The 26276-nt window shown below is 36.4% G+C and overlaps 1 protein-coding gene across 1 annotated transcript; it reads right to left on the bottom strand.

Annotated features, from left to right (window-relative positions):
* Positions 1-772: 772 nt before the first annotated feature.
* Positions 773-25688, bottom strand: LOC139116022 (uncharacterized). Its single transcript, XM_070678518.1, has 5 exons — positions 25599-25688; positions 4775-4858; positions 2758-3233; positions 2154-2414; positions 773-859 (listed from the first exon to the last, which is right to left on the bottom strand). The coding sequence occupies exons 1-5, from the start codon at positions 25636-25638 to the stop codon at positions 854-856; spliced, it is 867 nt and encodes a 288-aa protein (XP_070534619.1). The 5' UTR covers positions 25639-25688; the 3' UTR covers positions 773-853.
* Between the last annotated feature and the right edge of the window lie 588 nt (positions 25689-26276).

Below are 26276 nucleotides of genomic sequence, written 5' to 3'. Positions count from 1 at the left end.
TGGTTTAGTATCGATACTAGGTAAACTTTGCCCTGACTTTGATTTATCATATAAAATAGAGGCCAGTGCGATTGCGAGACTTTGAACCTGGCTGTTTACTTTGAGTTCAACAATTTTGACGCTGTAGTATAGGCATCGTGATGTAGCAACTGTCTTTTACCATCAGCAGACATTGTCATATGCAACAAAACAGCAAAAGATTAACGATCACGAAATTCACTCTCTGCAAAAGAAAATAATAACTTGTGTAAACTACTGACTTAATACTCCACTATTCTCCTTCAAATTTCATCATTTTCTGCATATAGGAAACATGCAGTGAAGTTGATGAGATACAATCACAGAAAATAAGTTAGAACGTCTGGTAAATTTACTCTTACATGGCTGTTGCGCCGTGGCAAGTGGGATATAAAAATCGTATTGTTACTGTCGAATTATCTGAATGTTCAGAATAAGTTGTCCAATCTTTAGAGTAAAAATGCTACATATACTGGCGAACATTAAGCCAACGGTCTGTACCGACATTCGTGTTGCCATTGGTATCAGCTATCGTAAACAGTAAAGTTATTGAGCAAGAACTTCGGTCAGAGTGTTTCATGTTTGCAAACAATCTACAAGGTTTACTTTCATTGCTAAGTGGTTATGTACGAACCTGGAATTTTTCAGCATTTGCGATGATCTCCGAATTATTCAATATGTTGCATATCGTTCCGATAACACCCTTATTGCAGATATCTTCAATGAAATCCACGCTGTTCTTACTGAATACATTAGAGACAGCACCGACGAGCTTAATTCTTTCCACTCTTCTTCATTGTTTCCACTTAGTAGCAACGACGTAAAGTTTTCACGCTTAGATCTGATGGTAAGAAATTTACAGAGAACTAAATATTCAACTAAATAGAAACGGTAAACTCCTAAGAGAATTTTGTATAGCGCCTTTTAATATGAAAAACTATTGTTTTTAAATTAACAATACCGGTAATAAGTAATTAATCGTACGAGCCGTTTGGAAAAGTTACATAAAAATTACAGGTGACCGATCAATGTCAATATTTTGACATATGCTTCATATCCCTTTCGTCAATAATGTGCGATCCTTGGCGCTTTCTCTTTTTTGGAGGCTAGAAGTGTTTCCACGCACGTGCTCCATATCCCTTTGGTTAAGAATGCGCGGTCCAAAGGGCTTTCTTATCTTTTGGATGCTAAAACTACCAAATAATCACTGCAACTTTCAATGCCAGACAAAGTTTGATATAGCACTCGCTTAGTGTCTGGTGCGCCTTGCTTCCGCATGTTGTGTGTATCCGCCTGCGCAGTAGGGGATTTTAGCTCGATTGAGAGTGATCCCCAAAAGGGATTTTGCAATGTTTACTCAAAACGATACAAACGATGGTCATTACAGAAACTTGAATGTGTAAAATATGTTAACGATTTACAACCTTATACAGCAAAAACAAGTTATATGGAATATCTTTGATATGTGAGAAAATCTCCAGCTAACGTAGAAATTGTTGAAGACTGTGGGGTCACAAATTATATATTTCAGACCTGTTTCATGTTGGTGACTAGTTTGTAAAATATAGTCATTTTGTGCAACTTATTTAACAACTTTTTGCGCATTTAAATGGACAGGTTTTTTTTCACTTGAAACTCGTTGATATGGATAATAGCTATACGATCGTACGCTTTCTTCACCAATGCTAACATTTCTTGAATTTATAGCTAGTCTTTGAAAAACTATCACAGAAATAAGAAATCACTTTGAAATATTTAATGTTGCAGACTTAATCACAAACGAAAAAACCATTAAGACCTTCAAAAAGAACTATGTCTCAAAACACCTTTTTGAGGGAACGAATCACATGGTTCTTGAACAAAACATTATCGTCCATAATTTTAAAAGCACATTTAAACTAATTATTTCGCCACCGCCACTAATTTTAATATAATTCTCCTCTCTCTCTCTCTCTCTCTCTCTCTCTCTCTCTCTCTCTCTCTCTCCCCCCCTGAGAGTATCACAAGGATTTGCTAGCCAACTTCTGTATTCTAAGAAAAGATATTGTAAAGCGCAAAAATGCAGAAAATTAAAATAGAAATGAAGAAAACACCTGGTTATTCTATTCTCGAAATACAGTTAATATCATACTTACAAAAGTAATAAGTTTTGTGAAAGTCCAGAATGATTCTGAAGGTTTATAACCATCACCACCTTCTTGTTGTTCAACTACACTTCTCAACAAGATCATACTCAGTGCAAACGCACTCTTTTGTGCTAGCATACGCACATCGTCGTTGCTAGATTGTAAATACTCGCCATAGGTGTCATTGAGTTCTTGGGCGTCGATTGAGGGTGAATACAGGAACATGGGTACCAGTACACCTAATGCAGACACCACTGTTCGAGTGAGTACCTAGTGATTAAACGTACATCAAAATGTGAGTGGTTGTAGAATTTCCAACAAACTGAGTTATTTTGATACTCGTGATCTTTACAAACAATTCACAAAAGCACCAGCAGCATCATCCTATATAGACTTTTTTGTGTCTGTCTGCATTTGAGAAAGCATGTTCCATTTTGATCGCTACGAAACATTCATGCTCATCAAATTCCAGTCATGAGACATTACGTTAAGTCACACTGACCAAGTCATTTCTTTCACCTTTCGATAGACCGAGGGACTTACAGACCACATAAAACACATGAATCTGGGATAAAACATTTAAAATCATCTGCAAAATTATCTGACTACTTACAGGATCCTTTTGATATTGGTTCAAAACAGTCGGATGTCTGAGGAACTGAATAGTTAACTCTGTGAAATCTTCGTCAATCATGCTTTTAATGAAAGCTTCCTTGTGGTCGTCATTTACAAGTGTATTGACGACGTTAAAAATTTCGGACAAATAGGACCAGCTTAAATCATCGCCATACTTTCCAGAGAGGGCATCTCGCACTTTAGTGGTCAAGGTCTCTGGAAATTTGTTTTTGTCCAGGAAGGACGAGATCTCTGCATGTAAGTCTTCATTATCAGACAAGATGGAGGACAGAGATTGTAGAGCAGATATGGAAGCTTTTACGTTGTCACGCTTTAGATCTGGCATGAGTTTTGAAATAGGGGTTTGCAGCAATTCTTTGAACTTTTTATCAGCATCAAAGAATCTCTTTCGATGTAAGGTTTCCACCTCCTTTTCACTTGATTGAAGCAGCTGCCCCTTTCCTTTGGCAACGTCTAAAAAATCAGTTGAAATATTACACATCAACATCTAACAATATACTTCTTATATACGAATAAATGTATCACATAAAGTAAGATTGGACGAACGAACAGACCAAAATACAAAGAAAAATCAGAAACGGACAAAAGGTGACAGATAGGCATAAAAATCAGCCACAAATAGATAGACCATAAGAAAACCATATGTGAACTGAATGTGCTGTGTGGTTTACAACAGGTTCAACACATAGTAATATGCTTTAGAGCACAATCAGACATCTGTCAGATCATTGTCTGTAGCAGGTTTCATCAACTTTAGCACAGTTAAATCACTAATTACACAACTTCATTTAATATGCAGTGAGCTGTTTATCAACTTGACACGGCTCAATGCTTCATGGGACAATTAGATATCTATCAGATTGACATCTGTACTACATTCTTTCATCAAATTTCATGCTGTAATTTCAGAGTAATATCACTATTTACAAAGTTTATTAAATATACAAATTAACCCTTAATTAGCTTCACACTACTAAATGGTTCACAACACAGTCAGATATCTGTCGGATCAGTATCTGCAGCAGATTTCATCAAATTTGGTGCAGTTATTTTGTAGTTATATGATTAATTACAAATCTTCATTAAATATGCAAATGAGCTATTTATTAACTTGACACTACTAAGAGCTTCATGCGACAATGAGGTATTTATTACAGCTCAATATCTGTAGTAGGTATCACCAAATTAGGTGCCTTGATTTTAGAGTTATATTACTAATTACAAAGTTAAGTAAATATGCATATAAACCCTTAATTAACTTCACACTACTAAATGCTTCTCAGGATAGTCAGATATCTGTCTGACCAGTGTCTGCAGCAGATTTCATCAAATTTGGTGAAGCTATTTTGGAGTTATATGACTAAGTACAAAACTTCTTTAAATTTGCAAATGAGCAGATTATTGACACGACACTCATGGTATCATCATGATGTTCTGAGATTGTCATCTGTAAAAAGTTTCATGAAATTTTGTGCAGTATTTTTGATATATGTCGACACTGCCATCACTGTCTCCATAGGAAACCGTTATATAAAAAAGAGTGATATTTCATAACTTCAATGATATGCAAGCCACACTAACCAAAATCTAACCAGTCTTTGCCATTAGCATATGGAGCCTGTCTGTCAAATTTGACTTGAATCCATAAAGGTGTTTTTGAGTTATCATGTAAACAGACAGACAGACAGACACTCACACACACTCACACACACACGGACAGACACAGACAGACATCGATACGACATTGGCTCACGTATGTGAACACGTGAGCTAAAAAGATATAAATTGACCATGATAAAAGGTGAATATGAACGAAAGGAAAGAAAGGGCGCTTTAGTTTAGAATGGTTCTATTATTAATCAATTGTGGTCACATTCAATGCGGAAGTTTCTGCTGCAGGATTTCATGATGTTTGGCAAGTACAGATAAACACGTTTTGAATAATGTAAATTTTAGCTAATCAATGGAAGTCTCTACTAAATGTAAATACTCACCAGCATGCTTGATAGTTGATGACGCGCTTTTCAGGAGAGGCAACCCCTCTGCATTGAGTTGCAGACGCCTTTTAAACTCGGCTTCTGTAAAAAATGGCCGATAAAAAAGTGATTTTACCGAAGAAATGACTTCGATGGATATGTATATTTAAAATTTTTGACAGAAATTGTACTTGAGCTGCAAAATTAAATAACGCATAATTAAAGGTAAACCATTTTTCAGGATGAGCTGAAGACGCAAGCTTAAGATGGATTGAAATCCACTCGCCTATTTAGCATTGCTGGGTTCAAACCTTTAACATATTATGTCGTTAATAATTATAGATACCTGGTTTACCATTAACTATTTCCCATCATACCTTTTGTGTGATACGCTTGCAGATTTTACCGCCTACTTCAAGCTTTTACGTCGTAAAAATTGCGAGGTTTCATGATCCAGACTATTTTTATAGGACCCAAACTTTAATTGCAAGCATTAAAATGTTCAATACCTAAGACAATGTTTAATATAGGAATCTTTAACAAACTGAGTCTGACGGACGTGTGCAAAAGCAAACCAGATCTGAACTAAGTGTGCTCATTTGGTTTACAACAGGTTCATTATATAGTAGTGCGCTTCACAGAACAGTCAGATATCTGTCAGATCATTATGTGCAGCAGGTTTAATAAACTTTAGCAGAGTGACTTTGGGAGTTAAATCATGGGCTGTTAATTAGCTTAGCAGAGCTCAAAGCTTCACTGGACAATTACATATCTATCAGATCAACATCTTAGGCGGTTTCATCAAATTTAATGCTGTAATTTCGGAGTAATATGACTAAGTACAAAGTTAATTACATATGCAAATGAACCTTAATTAACTTGACACTGCCGAGTGCTTTACGCAATAACTAGATATTTATCAGATCAATATCTGTAGCAGGTATCACCAAATCTTGTGCCACAATTTCAAAATTTCATCACTTATTACAAAGTTCATTAAATATGCAACTGAACCCTTAATTAACTTCACACTACTAAGTGCTTTACAATACAGTTTGATACCTGTCGGATAAGTATCTGCAGCAGATTTCATCAAATTCTGTGCAGTCATTTCGGAGTTAGATGACTAATTACAGATCTTAATTGAATGTGCAAATGAGCTATTTATTAACTTGACACTGCTCAGTGCTTCATGTGACGATTAGATATTTATCATATCAATATCTGTAGCAGGTTTCACCAAATTTAGTGCCATAATTTCACAGTTGTATCACTAATTACAAAGTTTATTAAATATGCAAAGGAGCAGATAATTGATATGGCACTCACAGTATGATCATAATGTTCCGAGATTTTCATCAGTGAAAAGTTTCATAAGATTTTGTGCAGTATTTTTGGATATATGTCGACACAGTTATTACTGTCTCCTTAGGAAACCATTACATGAAAAAAATTGATATTCATAACTTCATTAATATGCAAGTCATACTAACCAATATCTAATCAGTTCTTGCAAGTAGCATATGGAGCCTGTCTACCAAATCTGACTAGAATACGTAAAAACGTTTTGAGTTATTGTGTAAACAGACAGACAGACACACATACACACAAACCCACACACATAAACACGGACGGACAGACAGACACTGCTACGACATTAGCTCACGTGTGTGAACACGTGAGCTAAAAAGGGAATCAGTCTTGGGAAATAGAATAATCACGAAGAACGATAATGTTTGAAAGGGTGTATTTACAATTTGGTAACGCAGTATGAGGAAGGTCAGCCCTTTCTGCCCAACTCTATACTCAACCATAAAGAGATATGTCAAATATTTGATTACATGCTATTGTCCGACTTCGTAGAAATTGGATGATTTCCAAGAAATCAACGGTATGTATCCAAGGCTACCAAACAAAGTGTTCTTTCACTTTGTATCGGGATACACGTCTCGCCAGATCTACGCTTACGCGTCTGAAAGGGTATATTTACAATTTCGTGATGCAGTATGAGGAAGGTCGGCCCTTTCTGCCCAACGCTATACTCAACCATAAAGAGATATGTCAAATATTTGATTACAGGCTATTGTGAGAGTTCGTAGAAATTGGATGATTTCCACGTAATCGACGGTGTGTATCCTAGGCTACGAAACACAGTGTTCTTTCGCTTTGTATCGGGATACACGTCTCGCCAGATCTACGCTTACGCGTCTGAAAGGGTACATTTACAATTTCGTGATGCAGTATGAGGAAGGTCGGCCCTTTCTGACCCAACGCTATACTCAACTGTAAAGAGATATGTCAAAGACTTGAATAGAGGCTATTGTGCGAGTTCGTATAAATAGGATGATTTCAATGGATAAGCGGTGTGTATCCTAGGCTACGAAACGCAGTGTTCTTTCGCTTTACATTGAAATACATGTCACGCTAGATATACACTTATGCGTATTTATTCGCCGTAGCAAGTCAAAATCTGCGAGTACATTGGTGCACAGAATACTTTTCAAGTTTTTCTGTGTTTTTGTCATTACTTTTTCCTCTCTTTGTTTCTGAATATCAATCATTCGAAACGATTTTGTATATATTCTCCTTCAAGTAGTTTTCTTCCGGAATGGCCATGGCAATAGTTTACATCAGCTACTCAAATTTTGAGAATAGCAAATTTGAAATATCTATAATTTTCGCGTATTGATATGTGTTACTTACTTTAGAAGATTTGAAGTGTTACGTTGGTATTGTACAAATGTTACATCAAGCCTAAACACAGTCTACCTTATCGTAACATAGCTTGAGCTTACAAACTCCTGAAACCATGGTGATGGGAAACATACACATGCCTTCGTTACAGATGGAATGGCGGAAAAACGCAGTTTGAATGAGCGACTTAACCGAACACGGATGGCTGAGGACGAAGCCTATCCTGCATGACTTGGGTCACCAGGGTAGGTAATTTTTGTAATTTTGTAATTTTATTACTTCAAGTCAATGCATCCATAAATGGATTTTCATGCATTGAATAAAATACATGGACATATACAGAATAAAAATAAATAAATAAATAACTCAATAAAAAACCAGTAGTTAAAAGTTAAAAAACTACACATCAAAAGATAAGCATAAAAAGTTAGTGAGCACCGTGTATTCAATTAAAACAAGCAGGAAGTTGACATGCCAAGAAATGGCTCTGAAAAGAATAGACAGGCACAGAAAAGTAGTTTAAATTATAGTATTGATGGATGAACGATATTTGAATGAGCGACTGTGGGCTTTAGAAACATGATATTTACTTCTGGTGTTATACTGGTGAATTGTTGAATTTTTTGTGAGAAGGTCAGACAAGTAGACAGGAACTTTTTTGATGATACATCTGTGAACTAGATTTTTTAAGTGTTGGTCGTGTCTTTCCTGGATAGTTGGCCAGTTGAGTGAATTTCTGTAAGATGTAACATGGTCTGACTTTTTGAGTCCACACTGAATGCGAACTGCAAAATTAATTATGCGTTGTAGATTGCTTTTGAGAGTAATATTACAGTTGGAAAAGACAGTGTCACAGTAGTCTAAAAGGGAGAAAACTGTAGCTGAGATAACATTTTTGCGAACCTTTTCTGGATTACATCGTCTGATAAGGGCCAATTTCGTCAGACGATAGCCACACAGCTGAGTTCTTGGTCAAGTCTTAAACCTAAACAGGTAGCAGAAGGAGATGCTTTGATTGTAGTACTTTGATTGGAAAGAACTTTTATGTGATTTGGTATTTTCTTGAGTTGTTGCCTAGTACCGAAGAGCATGTATTGATATTTCGAAATGTTGGGTTTCAGAGAATTGGAATGGAACCAAGTAGTTAAATGATGAATTTCATGTTCAAGATCATCGTGAAGGTTGTCAATATCAGAAATTGTGGACGCTTTTAGGATGTTTATGTCATCAGCAAAACCATAAATTGGTGTTGTGGAATGAAGCCATGTGGGGAGATCGTTAATGTAAAGTGAGAATAAAATCGGTCCACAGACACTACCTTGAGGTACACCCGTTTTGACTTGAATAAACTTGGATGAAATGTTACCAATTTTAACACACTGAGTACGGCCTGTTAGGTAGCTACTAAACCATTGAATTGTAGACGGGTGAAAATTGTAGCGTTTCAATTTACTGAGCATAATGTTATGGTTAACTGAATCAAATGCCTTGGAAAGGTCTAACATGAGAAGAGAGGAAATTTTCTTATTGTACATGTTATCAAGGATGTCATCGGTTAAACGCTGTAGTAAAGTAGCTGTAGAGTGTTTGGGACGAAAACCGGAAAATGTTGGAAAGAGAATATTATTTGATTCTAAAAATAAGTTGAGCTGGTTGCAGACTAAACGTTCAAGAACTTTTGACAGGGTAGGGAGTAGCGAGATCGGACGGTAATTTGTAACATCTTGCTTATCTTGTTTCCCTTTTTTAAAAATGGGAATAATTGTAGCTTTCTTCCAGTCAGTTGGCACTATTCCCTGAGATATAGACATATTGAATACATACGTCAGTGAAGGAACAATGGCTGGTATGGACAGTTTGATTAAGTGAGAGTCAAGGTCGTTCTCTGACGAGGACTTGTTTGATGGCAGTGAAGACAAAACAGAGGTGACTTGTTCTTCTGTAACACTAGTAAGTTTGAAACTGTTCGAAGGCAATTTTATGTGATCCAGTAGTGGTTTTGCAGAATTGAGCTCTTCTTGGACAAGCGTACCAACGTTGGAAAAGTAATGGTTGAAGTTATTGGCAAGGGGAAGCGGATCATCATGAGCAGGTAGAACATAGCAGGAAGGATTTAATAAATTATTAATCCTTTTCCAGACTTTGTAGGTGTTGTCGATGTTTTCATTGATTATGTTTTCGTAAAAACGAGATTTAGCAGTTACTATCTCACTTTTTATCAAGTTTCGATATTTCACAAACTCAAACCAGTAGACATGAAGGCCAGTGCGATGATGCATTTTCCGAAGCCAGTCACGAAGCTGCATTTTCTTCTGACAATATCCAGACCAAAATGGAAACGTAGAGTGAAGGCAAGCATTCTGTGTGAGCATAGCAAAAATATTGACCGAAAAGCGGGAGATAAAACTCTAGTGAAAAGGTAGAGGATAAAAACGGCAACAAGTGAAATTGATTCAGTAAAATACTGACCGACCAGCAGGAAATAAACACTTGCAAAATCGCAGAGAATAAAAACATAGACGTTTCCCTAAGTGTTGTACCCGAAACGTCCGTGTTTTTATTCTATGCGATTTTGCAAGTGTTTTATCTCCCGCTGGTCGGTCAGTATTTTACTGTATCGATTTTCACTTGCTGCAGTTTTATCCCTTTTTTTAGGTCGTTTGTAATCTGTGTGACCATAGACGGAGTATAACTTACTTACACGTATCCTGAGCGACCACGATTGTACGTATGTAGGTGCCGTAGACAAACTCGGAAACAAAATGAAAGCAGTTGCAGATGGAAGATCAAAAGACCTCAGTGAGAACAAACTGCCTGTCGTGACCAAAACCAAGCGATTTAGCCTTAACTAATAGAGATGTAAACGGGTTCTACAGTTTTTCATAGATTTCATAAAATCTTCGAAAGAAAAGACAGTATATTGAAGGTTTTCTGGACAAAATACTTTCGCTGTATGTTTTTAGTGGAGTGGTGACTCTGATATGTTTTGGTACATAGCAAACAAGGAAGCAAAATTGAGTGCGATAATTTAAGTGAAGTTTTGGATAGATATTATAAAGTATGTTTGAGTAAATGTGGTGGCAACAGTTTGTGACAAAGCGAGTTTTAACACAAAGAAAACGGATTTTACAAAAAGAAAAGAGGTTTTTATGCAAAGAAAATAAATTTTTATGCAAAGAAAATTGATTTTTACAAAACGAAAATAGGTTTTTGAACAAAGAACGTAAGAAAAGAAAATAGTTTTTCTAGAATATTGCAATGTAGATCGATAGTGTTTGAAAGGGCTCAGTTACAATTTGGTGACGCGTGCAGTATGAGGAAGGTCGGCCTTTCTGACCCAACACTATACTCAACTATAAAGAGACAATATGTCACACGCTTGCTTTGACTACATACTATTGTGTGAGTTCGTAGAAATTGAATGATTTACATGTAATTGATGGTGTGTACCCCAGGCTACCGAACGAAGTGTTCTTTCACTTTGCATTGTAATATATATCATGCCAGTTCTACGCTTGCGCGTATTCATTCGCCGTAGCAAGTCAAAATCAGCGACTAAATTGATGAACAGTACACTTTCAAGCTTTCTGTGATATTTTTTTTCATAACGTTTCCCTCTCTTTGTTTTCTGTATATCAATCATTCGACACGATTAATGTATATTCTCCTTCAAGCTGTTTTCTTCCTGAGTGACAACGACAATGGTTTACGTCGGCTACTCAAACGTTAAGAATAGCAGATTTTGAAATATCTATAATTTTCGCGTAATGATATGTGTTCCTGTTAGAGCTGGGAATGTTGCGTTGATATTGTACCAGTGTTACATCAAGTCTGAACACAGTCTAGCTTTTCGTCTCATAATACCACGCGCTTACTTCTTAGACAGCATAATGGGAAACGTATGCATGCCTTCGTTACAGCCGGGAGTAAGCGGCTTAACCGGACGCAGATGGCTGACGACGAACTGCTAGAACAGACTGCCAGTCGTGGCCCAAACCAAGGGCCTTAGTCTTAATCAACATGGGTGTAAATGGATTCGACAGTTTTTTCATAGATTTCATAAAATCTCTGAAGAAAATTCAGTATTAACGGGCTTTCCAGACAAAACACAATTTCGCTGTGTGTCATCAGTGGAATGGTGATTCTGATATGTTCGAACAAACCACTGCTTTTGGTGCATAGCAAACCAGGAATAAAATTGAGTGCGATAATTTAAATGTAGTTTTGGATAGATATTATAAAGCAGAAAAACATATTAAGTACTGACTTGTTTTCATAGTACCATGTTTGCGTAAATAGCCATATTTAAAACTTACTGATGACAGTATAATGTTGAAAGTGTAGAATGTATTGTCAGTAACATTGGTTCAAATATAGTGAAAACGATTATAAGCAAATTTTATACACTGCTCTGCTTACAATATAGCCAAATGTATAAAATTAAATTGCATTGGTAGCAAGTTTTTAACAATTAAATTATTTAAATTTCCATGGACGGTGTTCATCTAGGCTACCGAGCAAATGTTGTGTCGCTTTCCATTGTAATACTTGTCAAACCAGTTCTACGCTTGCGCGTATTTATTCGTCATAGTAAATTACTGCTGAGTACATTTTTCAAGTTTTACTTTGAATTGTTCATCACAATTTGTTTTACGAATACTTGTCATTCGACATGAATTTTTGTATATATAAACCTAAAAATGTCTTTTATTGAGTGACCGTGACAACGGTTTTTCATTAAGGTACACAAATGTGACAGATAATCGAGTTGGAAAATATCTGTAATATTCGCGTACACTTATGTGTTTCTATAAGAGTTGTTTAGTATAATGTCAATACTCCATCAGTGTTAAATCATGCCTCGTCACTGTTTGCCTTATCGTCACATAATGAGCATGTACAGAATGCATGCGAGTTCGTAGAAATTGGATGATTTCCATGTAATAGACGGTGTGTATCATAGTTTAAAAAAACACAGTGCTCTTTCACTTTGCTTTGTACCACAAACTAGTTCTCTACACTTGCGTGTACTCATGCGCCAGAGTCTAGTATATACAATGAACATAAATTGTTGCGTAGTAGACTGTTCATGGTTTCCAATAAATGCATTCATCGCAATCTGTTTTACGAATAATGGTCATTCGACATGAATTTTAAATTTAAACATGCGTTAGTATTTTTTGGAGTGACCGTTCCAACGGTTTATGTTAATAGTACGCAAATGTTGAAGATAGTCGAATTGGAAAATATATTTAATTTTCATGCAAACCTCTAATAATTTTGAAGTTTTGTGTCAATATTGCAACAGTGTCAAATGAAGCTAAAACATGCGCCGTCTGCCCCATCATAATGTAACAATAATGACACGCGATTACTGCTGAAGACCCGATGGTACGAAACGTACACATGCCAACATGACAGTCCGGAGGCTGACACTTAGTCTAAATATGCGACCAGTAATGAACTTGCCGAGCAAAATCATGCACTTCATATCACTAAGATGACTCCTTCATGGCCCAGGTCATACTTGCGTGTGGAGTAGAGTAGACCGAAAACAAATGTTTATTGCAACTTGAATGTAGATGTATGGTGCCAGCTCAGTATATATATCCCAAATGGATATAATGTTGACATTTTACAGTAACACAAGGCAAAAAACCAATTAATTTCGGCAATATGAACAACCAAATTACCAGCCTGAATTTTCGATTGATAATACGTGCATTCATGTTTTGCATTTATTTTCATTTGCATATGAATGTTTATCCCCTGCAAAATCCATGAAGCTTTGATAGGAGAGAGAGCACCAAAAGTTACGGTCTTGCTTGAAAGACCGTTTGTGTAAAAGAAGAAAGGTCTCAAGTAAGTAAGACCTCTTGACCTTCATCAGAAATGGCGCCGTATAGAAAACGTTTGCAGGTCGATAAATTACTTTGTAATTTCTTACACTAATGTTAAGGCGATCATACATGTAACCAAATGCTGTGTGACGACGACTTCCTTTTTTCTATGTTGAGTCTTAATTATGTCTGAATCGGCAATCACCCGTGTATAGAACAAAGTTTTCTCTATACGAACATGAACCGAAGATTTTTCATCGTTTTTCTGAACATGCATCGTTTAGCTTTCGTCACATTTGTATGTCGCGTCTCAAACCCAGCAGAGTGATAAGAGAGTTGCGCAAGTCATTTGTCGGTTGTCCTCGTCGGCGGCATTCGGGTTCAGACTAATATGAAGGACTGCAAATGACTGCGAAGGACGGCAAACTAGTTTTGAATACAGCAAGAATGAGAAAATTATTTTTAAGTGCAGAATTGAGTGAAGGACAGTGTAGTCTCTCCAGAGCAGGATGATGGACTGTGTTAACGTTATCAGTACATACGGGTCGAAGACCAGCATTTTCACTACACAATAAGGCGAAGGATGGTATTTTCCTGCATAACAGGCTATCGAAGGACAACGTTATTAATGCAAAATATGGTGAATAGCACTATTTTCACCACGGAGTAGATAGTATTTTCACAAAAGAATGTAAAATTCGGCTAAGGACAATGCTATCGGGGGCAGAAGATGGTGAAGGACAGTAATACCACCGCTAAATGGGGCGAAGGACTATGTTATTTTTTGCAGAATACGGTTATAGACAATATTTTTATAACAGAATCAGATGATAATACTGATCTATATGATATTCTGCCCTGAAAATATTCTCCTCCGCCTAATTACGCACAGAAATTACTGAAAGAGGCGCTGCACCAAACACAGCGTATTTTGCCTAAAAAATCACTTTTTTTGCAAATATTCATTCAATTTTAATTAATTTGTTGACCTAAGATTAAAATATTGGTTGGGTTCACCTTTTAGCCTGTAAATCAGTCGTAAGTTGCGTGATAAAGATGAGTTTATTTAAGCAAATGTATGTCAATCACCCGATTTCCCAGCTTCACTTTTTTCCAAAATATCACGATTTCCAAAGAATTTAACTCAACTCTGGTTTGGCTAAATTTTCTGAAATTTTCACATTATGTTCTTGAAATGCTAAATAACAAACATTATTTTGTTTGGCAATAACGTTCTTACATTTGAATAAGAGACATTTTAATTTTGCTAATCATGTTTTTAATCTCTTTTTTTGAGTGTCAGTCTTTCAACCTATGCCATTTTAGAATGATGGAATAAAATAGTCGTGTTTCCTACATATGCTCTTCTTTCACGTAAAATATTACATTTCAGAAAGTAGTGCCAACATCTGTACTTAAGGTAGTATGCACCTCGAAAGTGAAAGACTTAAACTTTTGCTCTAACTTTCCTCGAGGAATCTTTTATACATTCTCTTTCAAAATCAAGAATAAAAATAGGGGGTCACCGTGCAAATTTTGGTACTAGAGAAACAAATTACCCAAGATTTACCGATATTAGAAATTCAAAATGGCCGCCATCCCTGTGTTAACTCCATGGAGAAAAATAAAAATTTTCGAATTTCGAAAAACTAAGCCGGTGAAAAGTTTTCTTTCACCAAGAGCTTTAAAATAAACCCCACGTGTAGTATATCAGAAGAGAATTGTAAAAGTTTGAGAGTCCGAATGTATGTCCCCGAGGTGCGTTCTACCTTAAGTTAATTTTTATCGTAATACAAACATATATTTTCCCCGAATATAAAACCTTCCATCTTTCGAGAAAACTATTGCTTCCACGCTAAACTTTAGAATCTCTGCATTTTTGATAATATATGGTATGAGGGGGTTTCCTTGTCATCTTAGATGATAAATATTCCTTTGAAAGAAACTGTGTTGGAAACATGCGGCACCTTAATTTGGTTTTCTGTTCGTCCTTCACTGTCCCTTGCTTTCCTTCCCCGTCCTTCCTTTCAGCGTTTGCTGTCGTTCGTATCATTCTAATATTCGGGTACTGCTTTGTGTTATAGCATGGCAACGATCGTATCAGTACTATCTAACCACCGCAGAGGAGGCTTCCAGTCTAACAGATTACTATTAGGAAAGCGGAAGTCGATTAACGATATGCGGAAGCCAAATTACATCACATTGCAGAGACTTATGAACATATTAAACGTTTTAGGCCTGTTCCTTTGTTTGACATAAAATTAAATTTTCTCAAGAGGAGGGCTGCATATAATATTCGATCATTCTGTCTGATTGTATGTGCTGTAAAAAGTTTAACTCATTCACTTTTTACCTGTTTGTCTGATGAAAATCAGAGGATTACGCTTGGAGGAACACATTTTTATTTGTAGCGTATTTGTTTTCGCTTTCGATGGTTCATAGAACACATAGCCAATTGAACCGATTCATTTTAAAATGATTGTCCCAAATACTGTTAAGAGTAGAACAATTTTGTTCGCACTACAATAAGTTTTTGTTTTGGATGGTTTATATAAAACATAGCCAATTTTACTGATTCATATTACGATAGTTTTCCAAGTAAGTTTTAGTACACGGGAAATTTTGTTCGGTATTTTCCCCTCCTTTTTGAAACATCTCGTGTTTAATCAGACTGATTTCCAATGATTCATGATTCACATAAACTGAAATATGACAAAAATATGTTGGTATCTTCGCCATATACACACCTTTTTTGTTTGACTATTATAAACTGAAAGGTCCATCGTGGCAGATTCAGGGCAGGGATATATTTACCGCTAGATCAATCGTCTGTACTAAGGCCAATTTTGATATACAGTCAGCCGTTGGGTGAAAAATGTACACAAGGAAAATGGACAATCTGGAACAAATTCCTTGCCACATTTCTTATCAACAGTGTCCGTATGATTTACTTATCTATGATGCATGTAACAGCATGTATGGATATGGCTGTACTGCTTGACGTATTATTCAAATGGCGGTTTCAGGGCGTTAACATAATTCTACTTCTTGGTCTGTTGTCTGTACGCGAAAACTCACCTGTGGAGGCCATTTTAACCGCTTTCGTCGTTAAGTAAACGTCGGATGACCGATGAACGAAGAATCTTCAAGCGATTCAGCTACATAGTGCCCGAAGCAAATTAAACAGCGCTGTATTCCCAGTTGAAATTTCCGAGTGACTAACTCTGTGATGTAGCATAGCAGCATATTTACCACGTAGACATCCGGGCGTTCAAAGCGGTCACGTGATTGTTGCTATGGTCTACGTGATATCATGCGTAAGTTTCTTAGTTTTAGTGTTATAATGGTAAAAGCTATACAGACGAAGGTGAGAGGAGTTGTTAAAATATAACGAATGGAATAAAGCATAACGACATGACAACAGCAACAACAACAACAATAACAATAACAACAAAAATTAAATATATCTGTAATATTTTTCACCTTCTTCGAAGGCAACTCAATTACACTAGAAACTTCATGATGCGCTAATTAACAACATATGAAACTATACTATTTGATAATGCCAAATGCAACCTTGCCAGACACCGAATATTTGAAGAAATATATAAGACAGTTATACATTCGATCGTATGTCTCAGGATCAATACTAGTTAATAAAAAGGATAATGTTACTGAAGTTAATTCTTTTTCTTTTTTGACCACGAAAACGCAGAAATTGAGGGACACAACTTGAAAATGAAGTCATAGTTTTTCTCGCTCTATTCAAATGGCCATGTTTAAGCAAGCGACATGTAACGTCGACCATTCACATTAGATGCATCGTATATATATATATATATATATATATATATATATATATATATATATATATATATATATATATATATATAATATATATATATAATATATATATAAGGGATGCTGGAGAATTGATTTTACAATGTCATCTCTACAACGTTGTTTCGTGAGTCGCGAAACTCACTCATCAGGAGACTAGACTGGAGTGAATCTACATGGGCTAAACATCGCTGGTTACACAGGTGGTGGAATTTGGTTGAGATTGACAGTTGTTGCATAACAATATATTGCTGCTGCTATGAATATTCATGTTTACGGAGAGGACTGATTTACTCTCTCTCTCTCTCTCTCTCTCTCTCTCTCTCTCTCTCTCTCTCTCTCTCTTCTCTCTCTCTCTCCTCTCTCTCTCTCTCTCTATATATATATATATAGAGAGAGAGAGAGAGAGAGAGAGAGAGGAGAGAGAGAGAGAGAGAGAGAGAGTTAGAGTTATATATAATACGCTATATTGACTATATCAATCCAATGTTTAATTTTTATGGGGAATGGGGAGTAAATAGTCTATATTATCTATTTGCAATTTTAATGACCTTTCTGGTACGAGTTTGAATTTCATATTCCACAAAGATGTGTCCATTTATTGCAAACCAATTAGTGGCAGCACAGCCGTCTTCCATTTCAGTGCCACAAGCAAAGAGTTGGGAATGTAAAGTTACATGAACGAATGTCCTTAATTTGTATGAGCTCAGAGATATACAATATCATATGAATTAATTTGTTGTGAGATAGAAAAAAATCGCACAATATTGAATTACTCATAGGGTACTCGGTGCGATGTTTTCTTCTGGGAAAGAAAAGTATTAAGGGTGGAGACAGCGCTGACAGATATATTCTCACGTGTTTATAAAAAACAAACAAACCAACACTACAAAACAATTTCTTTCTGATACTTTCAAATGCACTCCATTTGGAGTTTCACTTCGTTTCAAGTAGTAGTAAGATCATAATTTTAACGACACAAAGAGAGAAAACTACCATCAATAAGATTAATTCATCGTCACTATCAGTGTGGTTGTGTTGGCTTTTTAATTTCATGTTGTCGTCGTCGTTCGTTTTGAAATGACTTCGTATTGGAATGCACTAATTTATGTAGATATTAGGTTGAGTGTCAATAACAACGTGACGCCTTCTGCCTCCTACCCATGCCAATATCCCTACTTCTCTCTGAAGTTCCGAAATCGTTGCAAAAGGAACTAGTTTACTGGAATATGATTTTTACTTTGTCTCCTGCATTGACGTAATGCCCCTGAATTTACGTAATCACTAAATAACATGTTTAATCTGATAAAATTAGTGGAATCGAGCTGATCAGTCGTCAGTGAATTGTGCTCTAAACTCAGGATGATTTTTTCATGTGTGAGGAGCTGTTTTACACCTGCAGCTAGTTGGTGTAATAGATTAATACTTAGGGGTTATTACACGAAGTTTCGGCGATACCGCGTCGTATTCGAATGATGTGTCCGTATTTTGACGAATTACCAAGCAACGAGTCAAAATGTAATAAACCCCTTTATCATACCACAGGCTACCCAGACAGTATTAATAAGCTTATTATTGAGTTTTTCTCACTGTTTTCTCTATCAGTTCCTCTCCTTTTCTTCATCACAGTCCCTCTATGGATATAGGGACTGTGTCTTCATGCTCTGACTGATCGGAGTAAATAAAATAAACGGTTATATAATCTAACCCAGCTTCTTAACTCTTTATTCATTTTACACCCATTACAAGGACGTTTATCTCTCATATACACATCTTGTAATTAATTAGTCAACACAACTAATTATGCTAATCCGTGGACTTATCAAGGGTTGGTCAACATTGGAAAGATAGAGATGTAAATGAAAAATTAGTAACCTTTCCTATCTTTCGCGATGTTGACCCACCCGTAAAATCCCTGATAAGTCCACGGATTAGCATAATTAGTTGTGTCGACTAATTAATTACAACATGTGTGTATGAGAGATATACGTCCTTGCAATGGGATGTAAAATAAATAAAGAGTCACAGAGGCTACGTTTGGTTATATAACCATTTATTTTATTTACTCCGATCAGTCAGAGGATAAAGAAAAAGGAGAGTAAATGATAGAGAAAACGGTGAGAAAAACTCAATAATAAGCTTATTAATACTGTCTGGGTAGCCTGTGGTGATACATGCATGATTTGGTTATGACTGTTTTCCTACCGACATTCCGAAATTGGCGACGAAATCAACTGAAATCGATCTTGCTTGCTCCTTGCTGTACCAATAAAAAGTTGGTTGCTAAGGAGTGATGACAACCGTATCACTTCTTGATATTATTCCGCTGTTGGGCCATTCCACTTCAATGGAGGGTTTATGGTACACTTTTAAAGCGAACATTTAAATATTAAGATGTCGACACAGGTTTTCACACTTTGAAGAAGATTTATTTTTAGCTTGAAATGGCGGTGGATGTAAAAAATAGGCTGGAGTGTGTAAAATGAGTGTGTTTTCGTGTTTTGAAACATACACTCATCCCTTTGCGAAAGTTATGAGGCCGGCCAAAATCGGGTCAAAATACTCGCGCCGCGCCAACGTTCAATTTCAAACTCGATCGAGCAGCTGAGAGCATAAAGCAAGCAGCTCTGCGACATCTAAGCTTATGAATGCACAGTGGATATAATAGCCGTACCAGTCAGTTTATGTCCAAGAATTATACATGTCCTCAGTCGTCAAATATGCCGAATTTACCATCTTAGAAAGGAATTTGTGAGCGGATTAGGGAAAACGTGAAGTGAGTACACTGTAAGCTGTAGCGTCGTAACTCGTTCGTGATTATGGTTATGTTGCTGTACGAATAAAATATTTCAAAGGTATTTACATCGTCTGCTCGTATATTCTCGTTACTTGCTTGCCTAAGGGACTGGACATAAATTACAGGGGGGGGGGCGGTGTTTTTCGAAAAACCGCTGCGTAAAAAATAGTGACCCTTCAAAAGTTCATGCACAAAAATTAGTGACCCTCCCCCTTATCCGTGCATGAAAATAAGTGACCCTCCCCTGTTACTCAATACCCCCCCCCAAAAAAACCCGCAATGTGTTAAAGACCCCCTTCTGACTTGCTATACTTTTTAAGTCGCCCTCCCGAAAGGAAGGCAAAATGTGGCCGATATAACGTGTTGTCCAAGAAATATCAAATCATATGTGTGTGATAATTCATGTAAATGTACTTTGCTTGAAGTGGCAGGTAAAAAGTGCATGCCTGTACAAAAAATGTAATTTTTAGATTTTATCGATAATGTTGATTCACTATACATGTAGTCGACTATAAGAAAACTACGAACGTGTATTTTCCAGTATAAAACTAGCTATATCTGTTCATATACAGATGTTTAATAACTGATATAGATATACTTGATTAGCATGGGTTGTTTACAAGTGCACATGTGAACAAGATATTTGATTTTAGAATTTCTGTCAAAATGTTGATCCACTATACATAGGAGTCTATGACAAAACTATACATGGGAGTCTATGACAACACTGTCAAAAAATTTTCAGAATTAAAAATTTGCACTATTTGTGCATATATGGACCTCAATAATTGACATAATTGTGCTTGATTAGAAGAGGGTGGTAAAATGTGCATCTGTGTACAATAACTTTGTTTTTGGAATTTGCATAAAATGTTGATCCACTTTACATGGGAGTCTCTGTCAAAACTGTAAAACAAAATTTTCAGAATTAAAAATTTGCACTATTTGTGTATATATGACCTGAATAATTGACATAATTGTGCTTGATTAGAAGAGGGTGGTAACACGTGCATCTGTGTACAATAACTTTGTTTTTGGAATTCGCATGAAATGTGGATCCATTATACATTGTAGTCTATGAAGAAACTATGAATAATTTTTTTTAAATACAAAATTTGGATCTGTGTATTTATGTATGCTTGATTATTGATATTTATGTTCTTGATTAGACTAGAGTGGTTACAAGTCCATGTGTGTGTAAGAAATTTGATTTTGGAATTTCACCGAAATGTTGATTCACTATACATGGCAGTCTATGGTGAAACCCTATGAATAATTTTTTTCCAATACAAAAATAGGTAAATCTGTGCATTTATGTACACTGAATTATTGGTACTAATGTTCATGATAGACTAGAGTGGTTTCAAGTCAATGGTTGTGCAAGAAATTTGATTTTGGCATATCACTTAAATGTCGATTCACTATACATGGCAGTCTATGATGAACTATGAATAATTTTTTTCCAATAAAAAATAGGAAAATCTGTGCATTTATGTACACTTGATTATTGGTATTAATGTTCATGATTAGACTAGAGTAGTTTCAAGTCAATGGGTGTGCAAGAAATTTGATTTTGGAATTTCACTGAAATGTCCATTCACTATACATGGCAGTCTATGATGAAACTATGAATAATTTTTTTCCAATACAAAACTTGGTAAACCTGTGCATTTATGTACACCTAATTATTAGTATTAATATTCATGATTAGACTAGAGTGGTTTCAAGTCAATGGTTGTGCAAGAAATTTGATTTTGGAATTTCACCAAAATGTTGATTCACTATACATTGTAGGCTATGAGGAAACTACAAATAACTCATAGGTTATCTGATCCTAAATTGTTATTCAAAAGTTGTTCGACCTGAAGCTTCCAGTTGTTATTGATGACACTATGCACTATTCTGAACAGTTTGTATTCTGTCAATGTCCTCAAGAAAATAAAAAAATGTACATACAGCACATGAACGTTTGACACCGACCTATACCCAATGTATTGTCAAGGGAGAATGATGTCAAATAAGTAATCTCCCAAATTGTTATTGAAAGAGTATTATAGGGGACAGTTATGCACAATAGTGTTGAATAAGTAGAAATCATGACAACTTAAATCAATGTGGCTGCTTGGATCATCAATACATTGTTTATTATACCTGAAATTTGCGCCCGAAGGGCGCTGCGAAAATGGTAATGGCAGAAAATGAAAGTGCCAGGAGTATTTTTTCTTTTTTCAGTATTCCATAACGTGCACATGCAATTTCAGCTTTGAAGCATGAAAAAAGGTGACCCTCCCCCATAGGCTTGCACAAAATTTTATGACCCTTCAAAAATGCTTGCGCGAAAAATGGCGACCCACCCCCCAAAAACACCGACCCACCCCCCTGTAATTTGTGTCCAGTCCCTAAATAGAACTAGATTTCTTTCACAACAACCTGAACGAAAGTTTTACTTTCCCTAGTATCTTACATTGTCTCCAAAACCCGCACCGGTGCCACCGGACAACTATCATGACCTGTGAATCTCACTGACAGGTACAAATCGGAAATATAATATGTGCACCGTACCTTGTCTGTCTCGAGTATTTTCAGTGCGGTTGGATTTTTGAGGCTCATTTATGGCTGTAAACGATGTAATTCACCACTCAGATACTTAAACTCGTCAACAGGAAACTTTTCATATAGCGGTTCTGTCAACCGAAATCGTAATCTTCGGCAGCGCAGAGCAGACGACATGAAAACACCACCGTATGGGACTGGCAAAATATACATATTTTCATTGCGTTCGTTTGTATGTTGTTGGTACAAATGTACTTGTATCTAAGTGCAATGCCCATGAACTGACTGCAAACAACAAAATTTTGACCATAATCACATTCACAATGACGTTTCGGAGTGTCACAAGTCTAATTCGCTCAGCAGTTTTACGTGTATGTGAACATCCCACCGAAGGTCACGCGTACGCGTAGCTGTAAGTAGTTCCGTTACATTGAAAATATAATTCGTTTTTTCACTAGTTAAAATACGGGTATATATTAGTACCGTCTAAACGGTAGGAGAATGGCAATACAGTCATAGCATGTGTGATAAGATGGAAAATGTTCAGGGGATTTGTAAGCACGCAAATTAAGTTATCTAATCGGAAAGCTGACCCCAATGCCTTTAAAAGACTGAAAATCGACATTCCCATACTGTCAGTGGTAGAAGTTGGATATTTTTATATTGGAAAATGCAATGTGGGCATACAAAAATAATGGAATTCAACTAAGGTCTTATTGTTATCACGATACTCAGAGTGACATAAGGGTCAGCGATCTCATGACCTGCAGTCTCATGTTACTGAACCACATGCAATAGTTTAAAATGAATTCAAAGCACTGTCCCGTTGTGCGGGTTCGTAGAAACATGGTATTTCCACGTAATTGATTCACTGTGTAGTAGAGTACATCACTGTTCTTTCGCTTTGCTTAAAATAAATCACTTTGGAAATTACGTGTGTCTATTTCCCACAACACGTTTGTATAAGATTTAATTCATAGAAAATCGAAATATTTTGTAGTTCGTGGTCACCATTATTTTTTCTCTGTCAAAATATCTGTTTATGCAGACTATCATCAAACATCGGAGAAGCATATTTGAAAAGAGTTGTGTGAGTTGCCCATATTCGGGTACACGTAAATGAAGTCGTTCGAAGAAGCCTGAGATTTTCACGATCAGTTGAGAAAATATCTTGTGGTCTATATTTCTGTAGGTTTTTTAGAGGATTATTTGTGCGTGATTATAACACTGAACCGATCTTGATGTATTTAAATGATGAAAATAGATGCAATCAAACGCCTCCAGAAGCAGCAGTGGTACCTTTCAAGATGACAACAAAGGCTAATTAACTTTAGGATATGATTACATGATTTAATATACTTTCTAAAGATGTCAAATATAATTTTAATCTCGGGTGATTTGAGAAAGTGAATCTTCTATGAAGCCGTAGTTGACATGTTTTTAAATTGTCAAGTTTTTGTTTGTGCGCTATTACTTTTTTTTCGTTAACTTAATGTTTTTATTGTCTAGAGAAAGTCCTCGAAATACATTGAATAAAATATTTTTCTTACATGTTTTCTTACATCACAGTTAAGAGACATTGTCAAATATCAATCATTAGTCCCCTGACAATGAGTAGATATTTATGCGCGTAAAGCCTTCTAGAGGACCACAAAATCCATCTTTGGTAATAATAATGATGATAAGTTTTGTTTGGGGTCTTGATCATACTTACATCTACATCAACTTATGTTGCAAACATGTATGGCAGTAAGTTATATTGATTAAGCTACGTTCAGGTATGAGTTTCTCATTGTTGCATGATTGTACATTTGTTCTAGCTCTAGCAAGTGAACCTTTCTTGTGTAACGGATATTGCCGTTAAAAGGCTCTAAATCACACATTTTTCAGTATGGCTCTTTTTTACAGCTATTTATAATTTAGCAAAGCTCACTTAATTGACGCACACTAGACAATAACTTTTCTTCCTTCTTTAATATTCTCGTGATAACCTTTCTTTTATATTTGCTGCCAGCTGAAATGTTCCGTATTGACGATTATATCATACCAATATTTAAATGACTCATATACAGCGATCTGATTGGTAGAGACGCGAAAGGAACCGTGATATATTGGCGATATACCACGGCTGGCATACGTGCAAGCTCTCAGCTTGAGCAAAAATCCAATTTTGACGCCCCACACCAGAATTTAAATTTACCGTTACAAGTGGTATGATATAATAGCAATAAATCCCATCTAGTGACGGTATCCCCTCGATTTTGACCAGTTCACTTCATATATGCACAAGCGATAGCGAGTGCATATGCTATCGCTCGTGCGTATATGTCGTGAACTGGTCAAAATCTCGTGGCATACCGTCGCTGGGTGTGCTTTATGACTGAATTACCGCATGCCTTTTTGTTATGAATTTTGGCGTAACATGATTTAAATAATGTGAACCGATGTCCTCAAAGGGTCAGTAGCTGTAACTTTTGGCGACGTTTTTCACTGTTTTTGTTTTATATGCCAACTGCTGTTTCTTGTTCTACTCCCATAAACATATTGGGATGCACAGAATTTTGTCAACTCTGTCTATAGACTGCTTTGTTATTATCGAGGAGTGAATTCTAGTCCGGGCTACAATTATAATGTCAACATGGTCGTAGCCTGCGGGGGCAGGGGGCGCAACAACGCCCCCCTCCCCGAATTTTCCACCCTGTCAATGAGTAATTTATGTAAATTATCCTCATCCTAGCTAAGCTAGGTTCTGTATCCTATGTACTTTTGGTCAGGCTACGGCCCTGGTCAAGAATTATAGACCACACACTCTATATACACACCCTGTCGAAAAGCTGAACAGTAGGCGTTTCAAAATGCTTTCGGAAGTACTGAAATAATTTTTCTTTGATTTGCAAAACAAAAATAGTAATAAAATATCAAAAGTTCATGCTGGTTGTTGTTTGATGTCTGTCTTTTCGTTATTGTTAATGATACGTTTGACACTCTGTGTTTTAGTATTAACAGCATAATAATGCAGGCAGATGTAAAACCGCGCATTATTCATAACGGTAGTCTGGGTGGGGAGGGATTCCGTTTGATCATTCTTCTTCGCTCTCCGACTTAAATTTGCACTCACCTGTGGACTGCATTCTACCGTGTTCGTCAACTTGGTACATGCGTTATGAGCGTTGTCAATGAACGGGGGACTCAGACCTACATGTTATTAATATAATCCTTCACTGATTCTGACTGTACTCTGCTTCCGCGTTAAAGTCTGGATTACGAAAGACTTTGCAATGTCGCATACAGCATATGACTCAGTTGACATCCGGGTTCTGAATCAGATCACGTGACTCCCCAACTAGTCTACGTGATATAGTATGTGGTAGCGCCTCCTTTTATAATTCTTACAATACGCACGAGTGCGAGTATGATTACTGAGGTTTGCGTATCGCGATACGTCAAAAATCTTGAACTTGAAACTGGAAGGTACTGAGTGATACAAGAATTAAGAGCACAACAACTGAATCATAATGGTACATTTGGTTTTTATTTATTAATTGCGATCATACAAATTCGATTGCTTAACACCTTTGGACTTCATCCACGTGATCTATATTTTGTTCGAATGCTTAATTAAAGGGATTTTTATAACCACGGATCATTGAAACAAGGTAAAGACGGATAGCAGTTAAAAGTTTGAAACAATCACTACTTTACTTTTCAATTAATGAAACAAAATCATTAGCTGTGGTCATTTATGACGTGACTAGGAAACGTAAGCAAACCTGATGAAGTTGCAACCACCAAAGAA

This window comes from Ptychodera flava, chromosome 17, assembly GCF_041260155.1.
Source record: "Ptychodera flava strain L36383 chromosome 17, AS_Pfla_20210202, whole genome shotgun sequence".
Classification (NCBI taxonomy): domain Eukaryota; kingdom Metazoa; phylum Hemichordata; class Enteropneusta; family Ptychoderidae; genus Ptychodera; species Ptychodera flava.
This window is presented reverse-complemented; position numbering and strand designations above follow the sequence as displayed.